At 44.8% G+C, this 12,447-nt stretch overlaps 1 protein-coding gene across 2 annotated transcripts; it reads left to right on the forward strand.

The window, feature by feature from the left end:
• Window positions 1–291: 291 nt before the first annotated feature.
• Window positions 292–11,998, forward strand: KCNA2 (potassium voltage-gated channel subfamily A member 2). Of its 2 annotated transcripts, none has more exons than XM_038379676.2 (2): window positions 292–2,038; window positions 2,695–11,998. In XM_038379676.2, exon 2 carries the CDS (start codon window positions 2,859–2,861, stop codon window positions 4,356–4,358), a length of 1,500 nt encoding a protein of 499 aa, XP_038235604.1. In that variant the 5' UTR covers window positions 292–2,038; window positions 2,695–2,858; the 3' UTR covers window positions 4,359–11,998. The 2 variants fall into 2 exon arrangements, with proteins under 2 accessions (XP_038235604.1, XP_038235605.1); XM_038379677.2 differs by having other exon boundaries at window positions 2,698–11,998.
• The last annotated feature ends 449 nt before the right edge of the window (window positions 11,999–12,447 follow it).

Consider the following 12,447-nt stretch of genomic DNA (forward strand, 5'->3'; position numbering starts at 1 on the left):
GCTTGATTTTGAATGAGGTCTGTGCATGCAACTAACCTGGGTGCTTTTTGCAAAAAGAGAGAGAAACAACCCACCCCTAAAATCCTCAATGAACATGAAATAGGCCAAAGGATGGGGCTCTCCCCCCGCTTGCTTCTAACCTTAGATGATCCAGGAATGCATGAAATCATAAAACAGTACAGAGAAAAGGGGAGGGGAGGTGTGATCTGAAAAATGCAAAGATCAGATGACACCATAACAACATCTGATATGCACTAGCTGTGGTTGTTTTGATATAGAAAGACAGTGAAATAAAAATCAGCATGCTAAAACAATATTTCTGCTGCTAAATTAACCTTGGTTGTTGTTTTTGTTTGTTTGAATGGACAGAGGAAAAATAACTATGTAAAAAAAAAATCAAGGTTGGTTTGTTTTGTCTTGCAGAGGAAATTGGGTCCAATCAGATGCTTGTCGGTTTTGCAGCACTAAATATGCCGTTCATGGCTTTTTTAAAAAAAAGATTCTCGTGAATGGCTGAGGGGTCAGATTCTCCCAAAGAGTCACTGCAAGGAGGAATGTGAGGAGAGGAAGAAAAAAAAAAGGGATATATTTTAACCTTTTCTAATTTGGGCCTGTTAAAAAAGGGTTAAGTGAAGCCGTTGAATGCTGCAAGCCTTGTCAGGGTTGTACTATTTCCTCTAGTGCGTAAGGAGAAGGGTGAGGAGAATTTGAAGGAAACTGGGAGATTTCAAACAAAAGGGGGATCTGCAGCAAAACCTCCAAGGTTGACAATGAAGAGGCAGAACAAAAGGCATAATTGCCCAGGTTCTGGCAGAAATCGCTGCCTCGGAGACTGAGAGCTAAGGGTTCGATTCCACCTGACTCCCCCTACCTAGTTCTGAAATCCTGGCTCAAAGTAGGCAAGCCAGGCGGCTGTCTGCAGCTGAAGAAAGGATGTTAGAGAGTCTCTCTTTAGGAGGAAAAATGGTTGGTTGGACTCCTCTGCACTAAGAAACGCCAGCCTCCGAAGAAACGGCCCAGCTGCCAGAGATTGTCTGGTTTTGACCAAGTTAGATGCAGGGAACCTGATGACACCATGTTGTGCTGGGGGCTCGGGCGTGAAAGTCTCAGTGACAGTTTCTGGCCGCAAAAGTTGAGCTCACCTGGGGCTTTTTGTGGGCTGTTTGGAGAGCCAGGCTCAAGAGATGATGCTGAGCATCTCCCCCAGCTGTCAACGGAGCCCTCTGCAAAGTCGCTAGTGCATGGGAGTCAGGTAGCAGGCTTCATCCCAAGGCAACTCGGATGTGCGGCATGACTGCGAACCTGGCGCAGTGGCACAGGAGCTGAGCATGGCAGGGGGCATGGTCTGCTGTTTGCCTTGGTGAGGAGAAAGAAGACCGAGATCACACTGCGCAGTGCCCGGCACCAGGCTACAGCCGCAACCTCCAGTGCCAGTTCCCACAGGCAGGGTGGCTTTCACCCTGTGCTAGGGGCCACCGCACGTGCAACAGACAGAGATGCAGCTCTGTGTTTTCGGGTGGCCACTGGTGCTCTCTGCCCCTCTCTCTTGTTGCCATACGGGGCAGTGAGGAATTATAAAACAGCATGCAGGAGGAAGAGGGCTGCCTCTAAGAACTGGATCTTTTGCAGATGCCGCTATAAAGCACCCACCAGCTCTCTACCATACTGCTGTTTTTTCCAGGCAACGCCACACCTCCTGAGGACACTGGGGACATCAGGTTTTTGCTGAGCTTAGCATCTTTCCACCATCATAGAGAAAGCTTCAGACAGACACTCATCTGCCCTGAAGTAAAGAGCTGCAACGGCCATCAAGAGGCTTTCCTTCCTTTGCATGTCCAATCCCACCCCATTACCAGACCTAACCTGCACAATCTGGAGAGCTAACCCTCCCCCTCACCTTTCCTACGATGACTCACCATTATTTTGAACTTTGAAGAGAGGAACTTATGGGGATCTTGGAAGCCTGTATTTCTCTCTAGGATTTCCCCAGAGTCAATTAATCTGTGTCACTAAGAGACACTGAGATTTGCTTCTCCAGGTAATGCAATTTGTTTTCTGTACACAGTGGTCGTTTGCAAAGAAGGAGGGGAGAGGAGCCACAGAAAAAATCTCGAGGATGGGAAATGCAGTAGTCAAACTGGCAGCTAGCACAGGTGTTTGCAAATTAACTAGCCACAAAAAAATAAACCAAACCATTTGTCATACAGTCTAAAGAGACAAAGAAAAATTATCATAGGGAAGCATGTTGGCTTGCAATTTTATTTCCAGTACAAAAGAACTGCTAATGTGTTTAACTTTAAGTTGGAGACATTAATGTGCTCCTTTAGGTTAACACTGAATTGCCTGCTATTGCATGGTTGATTTCTAACCGTTAAGTGCATGAGCAGAATCTATTTGATATCATATTCATTTTCACTGGCATCCAGAGTTTAGTCCTTTTAATAGAAAAGAATTCAGTGTTTTTTTCTTGTAGTTTTTTTAAAAAAAGTTTGGTTTTGCCAATGCAAATGTTTTCCTCGTTTTCATTAGAAAGGTTTCCTGAAGTGCTTTTTCATCATCACCAGATATTGGGACTGGAGTTTTCAAACTCTGCATCAAGAAGGCAAATTAAAATCAGCTGAGGAATATGCTATATATTCTGCCAGGCACAGGTTCCTAATACACACGACTTTATTTCGTCTCTCTCTTTCTCAGCAGGCTAAAATATTCCCCCCCTCTGATCATCCCTCTGCATTTTCATGAGCTACTTCCAAACCTATGAACTTGTCCTTTCCCAGGAGAGTAGCCTTCCCCTGAACCTCATCCCAGCACCGGGCAGCTGGAAGAGTTTAGATTAAGGATTGCTTTTAAACCTAAATATGACAGTTGCTACTGGAGACCCCACGGATGAAGCAGCAGCTTTGGCAGGTCATCCTCAGGACACCTATAACCCTGAAACTGATCATGAATGCTGCGAGAGGGTAGTCATTAACATCTCGGGGCTGCGGTTTGAAACGCAACTCAAGACGCTAGCTCAGTTTCCAGAGACCTTGCTAGGGGACCCTAAAAAGAGAATGAGATATTTTGATCCTCTCCGGAATGAGTATTTCTTTGACCGAAACAGACCCAGCTTCGATGCTATTTTGTACTACTACCAATCGGGGGGCAGGTTAAGGAGGCCTGTCAACGTGCCCTTAGACATCTTCTCGGAGGAGATCAGGTTTTATGAACTCGGGGAAGAAGCCATGGAGATGTTCCGAGAGGATGAAGGATACATTAAGGAAGAAGAAAGGCCTTTACCGGAGAATGAGTTTCAGAGACAAGTGTGGCTGCTTTTTGAGTATCCAGAAAGCTCAGGACCTGCCAGGATTATAGCTATTGTCTCTGTCATGGTGATTCTAATCTCCATCGTGAGCTTTTGCCTGGAAACGCTGCCTGTTTTTCGGGATGAGAACGAAGACCTGCATGGAGGTGGAATGAGCCATCACCCTTACTCCAACAGTACCATGAGCTATCAGCAGTCGACCTCTTTCACAGACCCTTTCTTTATAGTAGAGACACTTTGCATCATTTGGTTCTCCTTCGAGTTCTTGGTAAGGTTTTTTGCCTGCCCCAGCAAGGCTGGGTTTTTTACCAACATCATGAACATTATTGACATTGTAGCTATCATTCCATACTTCATCACTCTAGGGACCGAACTGGCTGAGAAACCAGAGGATGGCCAGCAAGGCCAACAGGCCATGTCTCTGGCCATCCTTCGAGTCATCCGCTTGGTGAGGGTTTTTAGGATCTTCAAGCTGTCCAGGCACTCCAAAGGGCTGCAGATCCTGGGGCAGACCCTCAAGGCCAGCATGCGGGAACTAGGCCTCTTGATATTTTTCCTCTTCATCGGTGTCATCCTCTTCTCCAGCGCCGTCTACTTCGCTGAGGCGGATGAGAGCGAGTCTCAGTTTCCCAGCATCCCAGATGCTTTCTGGTGGGCGGTGGTTTCCATGACCACAGTTGGCTATGGAGACATGGTCCCTACGACCATCGGTGGGAAAATAGTGGGCTCCTTATGTGCCATTGCAGGTGTATTAACGATTGCCTTACCAGTGCCAGTCATAGTGTCCAACTTCAACTACTTCTATCACCGCGAGACAGAAGGAGAGGAGCAAGCCCAATATTTGCAAGTGACCAGCTGCCCAAAGATCCCTTCTTCCCCTGACCTAAAGAAAAGCAGAAGTGCCTCCACTATTAGTAAGTCTGATTATATGGAGATACAGGAAGGTGTAAACAATAGTAATGAGGACTTTAGAGAGGAGAACATGAAGACAGCCAATTGCACCCTGGCAAACACAAATTACGTTAATATCACCAAAATGCTAACCGATGTGTAGTCCTTAAAGCTGTTACCATATTTAAAGCTGAAGTGGAACAATTACAGATATTGCATAATATCCTGCATTGTAGTTAATACAGTATGTTCTACAGCGTGCATTTGGTTCTGCATGGGAAGCAATAGTTGTGTAAGTGACTTTCTAAACTTATTTAGACACCGAATAAGCTTTCATGCAAAAGTTGTTTTTTTACATCACAGGTTTATGGGTTTCCAAAGACATGGAGCATGTAGGCATTCAAAACAAAATTATATCACTTGCAGTCCCAGGGATATTGAACAAAAAAGTCATTCAAGAAACCTCATGTAAACAACAGTCCCCACAAATGTCAAGCAGAAAAAGTGTTTCACTGCACTCGACACATACAAAAAAACATCCCAAGGAAATAGCACACATCTAGCTTCCAAGCGTATGGATTCATAATGAAAAGGTCATGCATAGTTTAATTAAAGGAACATACATCCCGGCGTCCAAATTACTTTATGGCTTAGACTTCTGCCTTGGAAATGCCAAGCAAGAACACATCATGCAGGCTTGTGTTTCATAACTGAAAATGCTGCATGCTGCAATGGTTTCATCCACTGCAGTATGTCCGTGTGAGACCTAGGGGAGAGACAATTAGCATGACAGAACACCATTGATTAAGTCTTAAATTTTCTATGCCGGTGATAGGAAGGGACATAAACAAATCAAGAGCCTGCTTTTTATTTGGGTTTTTTTTCCGATGACACTTCCATCCTCACTATCTCCAGGGTCACCAAAGACACATCCACTGACACATTCAAAATGAGTTGAAAAAGTATCTTTTTTTAGCATATTGGAGCAAACTATGCTGTGGCCTATAATATATTTATACTGCAGTGAAATTTAATCAGTAATACAGTACTGCTGCATGGATATGTGTTGCATGAATCTTAATATTGAATACACATACAAATATATTTTTTCTCAGTAGACTATACAGTATTCATGTTTATAGTGTTTACAGATTCTCCGATGACTTGCAGGAGATTCATGGAAGTAAAAAGAAAAACAAGGCTGGATTACGGCAAGGCAGGGGCTGACTAAATTTGAGACGCAAGGCAAAGCTTTCTGGGTGCTTCCTGGTATTCACTGAAACGGAGCAAAGAATTGTGCATGTGAAGGAAGGTGAGCTGAAAGTTAAGCAACAGTACTAAGCAACACCAGCAGAGGAACTGGCTTGGGTATGACTAGGTATAATACGGGATATAGTAGTTCAGGTTAGTAGTGGAAAACTATCGCCCTGCAGCTGACCTCTGCTTCGAAACAACATACCAAACAGCCTGCAGCACTTGGGCAGAATGGTCCAAGCTCTGCCCTCGCTGGCACGCACTGAAGTTGATGAGATTACAGGGTGTCATTGAAGGTGGGATCCAACCTGCTTCCCAGATGGCCCCTTGCTTTCAATCAGTGGGGCAAGAGTTTCCCATTATTCTCAAGCTCCACCTTCTAGCACACCTTTTGAAAATGCCCCCGGGCCCTAACTTTGCTGCAACTTCAGCCGGCCTGTGCTGTGTTTTGGCTCACAGAGGGCATGCGGCCCTCTTGGCCTAAAGCAGAGCTCCTTCGCTTTGGACCACACCTTGCCATCCCCTCCCAGGATGAAGCTTCCCTTGAAATCAATGGGACTTTCCCCAGAGCATGGGAAACTCGCCTCTGTGCAGAGAGTCTGCAAAAGGACTGCTCAACAATTCAGATCCACAGGCCAAATGTGGTGCACTTGCTTTGTGCAGGGGTGAAGGCAGGGCTGGATTTAAAGACTGGTCCAGCAATTCCTCAGAACCTGGAGCACTTCTTCTGTACTGACTCAGTCTTCAAGTCCGCGACCTCCCCCCACTCCATTGATTGCAATGGAAGTTCTGCCTGAATAAAGAACTCAGGGCTTTCCCCATTCCCTTTACAATCCCAGTTTTATTCCAGAATAGCTGGGAGCCTCCCATTGCTCCCACGAATGTTTCAAGTGGATTATATTGACCTGTCCCCTGCCCCATGCACATGCTTGTTTACTTCCCGTTTTCCCATAGTTTCCATGTCCAGAAGCGTAGCTGACAATCTGACAGCGGCAGGAGAGAAAGGAAATTCCCCATTGTTTGATAAACCATCCAACAGAGGCAATCTTCTTTTCGTACACATGCCACGGCATCAGAGAATGCCCGGCTGCAAGATCTGTAGCGCAGATCTCAGCCGCTCCCTAGCTGGTCAGTAGAACTCTGAAACCAGCAATTATTTACTGTTTTAAGGCCTCGGGCTAGGAAAGCATTTAAGGACGTGCTTAAACTTAAGCACACGCTAAGCGGTACGCTGAATCGGGGCCTTAGACTCCCATTGACTTCAGTGCACTTTGGATCAGGCAAATAGATTTCTACCTATCGTCATTTTCAAAGGCTGCCATGAGAGAAGGGATTATTTCTAATATCCTTGATAAAATACAGGTACTGCTATAGCCTTCAGCAATGGTTCCCAAATCTTGCTATGGTCCCGATTCTCCTCTCACTTACACCAGTGTCATGCCACTGATCCATATGAAGTTACTACTGATTTACACCCGTGCAAGGGAGAGAAGATTGACTCAGGTCCATTAGGACTGGTACTACAGCACTTTCTCCCGTTAGGGCAAAAGGGCCTGACTCCTGCAAGGTGCAAAGCGCTTTCAGCTCCACTGCCCTTCAGTGGCCAGTGCTGGCGCAACACGATTGATTCAGAGGCATTTTTTTAATAAGAGATCTTAATTCTCTGGCTTCCCGGGTGTAAGCAATGAACAACAGAAGTGCATTTTTTGTCTTGTTCATTTAAATGCAATCATTTTTACCTCTAAAATATAATATAAAACTATCAAAAGCAATAAACCTTATTAAAAGATTCCATCACATTTTATAGCGATGGTCCTAAACCAGCGCCACTTGCTTCTCAGTCCAAATTCCCAGTGAGGCCAGCCAGCCTAAATCGGTCTGTCCCCACCATTGTAGCATCTGAGTACCTCATAGACTTTAATGATTTACCCTTACAGCACCCCTGTGAGGTATGGTGGTGTATTATTCCCATTGTACAGATGGGAAACTGAGGCAGAGTGAGACTAAGGGCCAGATTTTAAAGGTATTTCGGCACCTAGAGATCTCGCCATCTGGGGGGATTTTCAAAAGTGCCTAGGCACCTAACTCCCATTGACATCTGTATCTGTGGGTACATCTATACTCCATTGTAAACCAGGTCTATGGGACTCAGGCTTGTGGACTTGGTGTTTCCAAGCCTGTGCTTGAGTGTCCCTACTGCATTGTAAACCTGGGTTTATAATTGCTGAACCAGGGTCTCACAGCCATGCTGACTCATCTATACTGCACTACGCAGGCCTTCTGACTCAAGTCGGTGGCTTGTGCTACATCCACACTACAAAATGACAGGGCTTGGACTTGAGGCACAGTAAGACTCAAGCTCTGACCCTCCCCCACCTCCCCGCCCCCAGCAGGGTCCTAGGACCTGGGTTCGAGCGCTGGGTGACCAGAGTCAGACTGATTTGCGTGAAGACAGAAGGGGGGTTTGATCTCAAACCTGAGTCACAACCTGGGTTTGCTGTGCAGTGTAGACATACCTTTTAGGTGCCTAAATACCTTTGCAGATCTGGGCCTCAGTGACTTGACCAAAGTCACACAGGACATCTGTGGTGGAGGAACTGACACACAGAGAGACTGTGGCTAAAACAAAAGTGCCCAAGACTCTAACTTTCAATAAAACTTTGGGTAAAATTTTCAAAAGTGCCTCAATCCCATTGGCTTTCAATAGGACTTAGGGTCCTGAATCACTTAGACACTTTTGAAAATTGTACCCTAAATGACTCACCCAGGCAATCTGTGGTAGAACTTGGACATGAACCCAGATCTCTTGAATACCAGCAAGTGCCCAAGCCACTGGACTACCCTGCCTCCTTCTGGACTGCTCTTTTGGTCCGTAATGATTTTTATAAGTGACCTTCTCCCCTCATGTAGAAGACCATTACAAGGCCTGTACACCACCTTATCTTAAGGGCTTAGGTGGGTTAGAGGTCTCATGCTGATCCTTTGCCCAGGGATAAATATCATCTTAGGTGAGTAGGGAACACCAGGAACTGGTCCAGTGGTTGGTTTATCCCCAGTGTTTTGAGCCATTGCTGTACCATGCTGGCGTATTTTGCATAAGGGATATCACAACAGAGAGTACAGTGCTGTTCTTACACTTAGCCATGGCTATCATTATCTGTCTTTCTCTCTGGATGGACGAACCAATTGAGATAAAATACAGATCTGCCCAAACCTTCAGTTAACAAGCTCTAATCAATGCCCTTCCCCCAAATATTCTGAGTTTCCCAGGAGTTTGGTGAACTTTAAAATAATGCTCACTGAAGCCAGGAGTGATGGCTTAATCCCTTCCATTGCCTTGAGCCAGACTAAAATTATTACCACCTGGCTCAGTGCACCTGAAGGGAGGAAGGAATATATGTGGCTAATGACTTGCTCTGGGTAGACTGCCTTGGCATTGGCGCAGAATTTGAAAACAGGCCCGATGTCAAGGACATACAAGAATGCCTGAGGCAACCTGCTCTGGGAGCTTTAAGAGTCCGCAGTGGGCTCACTGGGAACAGTGTCCTCATGACCAGGGGGCTATGGCAAACAGAAGGGGCCAAATGTAGCCCCGACATAAAGAGATTACACTCCTATTGACTTCAGTGGGGCTTGAGCCTAGAGTTCAGGGATCTAGGTACTGTTCCTAGCTTTGTTTCTGACTCACCTTTGTGACTTGGAAAAAGTGTTCAAAAGTGGCATCTGATCTTGGTTTGAGAGACTTCAGGCCTGATTTTCAGAGCTACCAAGCATCGAGAACTCTCTTTGATGTCCACAGGAAATGGAAATCAGGCCCATGGCATCTCACATCAGGCACCCCTAACTGCGGCACTTAGGACCCTCATGATTTGTCCAAAGCCACAGAGAGAGGCAGCGTCAGAGCCGGGATTAGAACACAGGTCACTTTCTAGCACCTAACCCTGATGCGCAGATTGCTAGGCAACATATAAAATCTCTCTCTCTTTAATGCCTTAAAAAATAGCATTTGCTCAAAGGGCAATCACATTAGGCTGGGGAACTGGTGAGTTTCCATCAAACCAAAACCGATAGGAAAAAATATCTATGTAGATAGTATTGTGAGTACAGGCTTTATCAGAAATACTTATCTCTGCAGATAGTTTTATGTCCTTTTCCAAAGCCTACTCAAACACTATGCTATATCAAGAAAAAGTTCCTAAGAATGGTGTTCTGAGAGTGTAGCCTGGGGGTGTATAAATATGAACATATTTGTGCATAAATACACAAAAGGAGAGAAAAAGACAGAGGAAGTATTTCAGGAAGGGTCTTGCTTTGCGACCAGGTGGTTCCTAGGTCAGCCACTGAAATTACTGACAAAATCTCCTAGACTTTCTGGAGTTCGCAATACAGTTAGAGGTGGGCCCAAGCTGAGAAACAGATCCAGATCCAAATTTGAAATGGGTTGAATTAAACACCTTTCCCTCTTGAGTAACGAGGACATTTGGAGTTCAGCTTTACAGCTGTTCCTTCTCTCTCTCTAGTGGAGGGAACAAATCCCCCAATAGCCCTGAAACTTTGCGAGATCGCCAACCCATGGCTTGGGCCCATCGCTAGTATCTATGTTACTATGCAGATGAAGCCAAAGCAATGATCTAAGGGATTTGTTTGTGATGCAAGATGCATCAGCTGAATCAAATTATTATAGAAGTTAGGGAAAAGTATCCATAGGTAGATACTACTGTGGGTTACAGGATTTATCAGATGCAGGGCATGTGATTTCCTACAATTATGAATTTCAACCCTATAAGGTTTGAATGTCTTATAGGTCCCACAGCCCCATAAAGAAGGCCCCCATGCTTCCTTCCCCCGACCCCTCACATCAGGGAGAGATGGAGCAGAACTCAGGGGTGGATGCATGTACCTAAGAATGTGGACTATGGCATGGACCCCACATATTTGGAGCTGGGGAGGAGTAACTCTATAGAGTGCGTTCTCCTCAGGATCCTGTGAATTTCCCACTGACCATCACTCTAGTTCCTAATACTGCTCAGAGCAGAGTTAATTACCTCCCCTTGTCCTCCATCCCCTCAATGGGGTGTGGTCAGTATCTGTGCTCAGTAGAGGACCAATTGGCTATGCTGCCATTGGGAAAGAGGCCAGGGAGCAATGAAGAGTGGCTGGCACAGATCCCTAAGCTTAGGCCTAGTATTCACCATGGATCTTAAGGCTCTGCATGAGTGAGAGACGGCTCCTTTCTCACACACCTTGTGCATGCAAATCTCTTCCCCAGAGCCAAGAACTCTTCCTGTTGTCAGAGCTCCTCTCCTCCCTTTTGCAAGTGGTTGTTGTTGCAGCTATTAATTTCTGCTGTGGTCATGTCTAGGGACCCCAAGCAGGGATCGGGGCCCCATTCCATTAGGCACTGTCTAAGTAAATATCACAGAGACAGTTCCTGCCCCAGACAGCTGACAATCCCCTAATGGGAACACCTAGCTCTCAATTCTTTTTCATACCAACCCTTGAGAGCAAACCTTACACTACTTTTGGTCTTAAGCTGAAATGCGGCTCCTCTCCTGTGCTCTGCTCAGGGTCCTTTGTGAAGTTCAGCATAATGGCCACATTCTAGCACTTTAATCGCCTGCCAGCTCTCTCTCTGCATCAGACCATTTCTAAAATCTTCCAGCTGCAGTCACGATCTTGGCATTTAGCCCTGCATGATGCTGGCTGGACACCCTCAATTCCTATTTCTAGAAAGGGAGCTGCAGGTGCTGAGATCTTGGCAGGATCACATCATAGGACTTTGGGTCAGAACCCGAGCTAGTGAAAATTGGTGCCATTGGAGCTACACCAATTTATATCAGTTGAGCATCTGGTCCACAGCTCATGTAAAGGTGGCAACAGATAAATTCCTTAATTCATGTTTCTCTTCCTGGGTACGTTTTGGCTTCTACAGGATGTTGAATGATGCAATGTGACAACAGTTTCTTTCCAGGGTGTCTGTGTGTATAAATATATATGGGAACTGCATATTCTTTCAAGATTTGTATGGCTTTTTTTTTTAACCAAGTGTAAGAACTGCAATTAGTAGTTTGCACCTGCTTCCCCATTGCCTGAGACTTTGCAAATGTCTTACAATGTCATATTACTCATCATTGCTAGAAGCTAAAAAAAAAAGATAGATATTGGCTCAAATATGAGTGTGTTGCCTAATTTGAGAGAATCAATATGAAGAGGAAATCCAAGAAAAACATGTAATAATGATGCTGGAACTGAACCTTTCGTCTCCATGGTTACTGGAGAAATGGGACCAATAATGGAGAGAGGCCTATAAACTGTGGAAGAAGGGCTCATGGGAATTCCAACTCATTTAACCATGTGTTTGCTAGACAACATTTTAGACACCAGCTGTATCTGAATTGCACAGTGTGTATAGACAGTATCATTCTTATTGACGACTGGCTGGCATTCTCAGCATTGACTGGACACTGTTAGCTGAGAAATCCGAAGTCAATAAGGTGGGACATTTGTATATAGATATACATATCTGTGTAAATACATATTCTGAATGAACATTTGCTGTCTGGTTTATCCTGGATGTACATAATTTATTCTTCATAGAGTATCATACATTTTGTAAATATCAGCACCAATTAAGAAAAAATATGTATAGTATTGAGGATTTATTTTGGCATCGGTTCTGTGTGGAAAACAAAGAAAAGCAAATAAATTTTGGACAGACTTGTCATTTTCTATGCATTTGAATGCTAAAAGACAAAGATCTCCACCCACTAAAAATAAGATTTTCTCCCATCAGAAACTTTCCTGCAGTGGCCTGCTGCATACTCCTGAAAATGATGGAAGTGACTTACATTAATTAAATATTCAGACTATGCATAAGGGGGATATATTCTATGATCTGGACATTTTGCTGATTCCCTCCAAAGGGTTATAATCATGTAAATCTAAGGAATGAGGCAACTGTGTCTTTGAAAATTTCAACTAAGGTGGCTGCATTGTAT

The sequence above is a fragment of the Dermochelys coriacea genome, chromosome 21, assembly GCF_009764565.3.
Source record: "Dermochelys coriacea isolate rDerCor1 chromosome 21, rDerCor1.pri.v4, whole genome shotgun sequence".
In the NCBI taxonomy this organism is placed as follows: domain Eukaryota; kingdom Metazoa; phylum Chordata; order Testudines; family Dermochelyidae; genus Dermochelys; species Dermochelys coriacea.

Bases quoted from the DNA above. Each gene is read 5' to 3' on its own strand.
- KCNA2 (XM_038379676.2), top strand. From the start codon at position 2,859: ATGACAGTTGCTACTGGAGACCCCACGGATGAAGCAGCAGCTTTGGCA.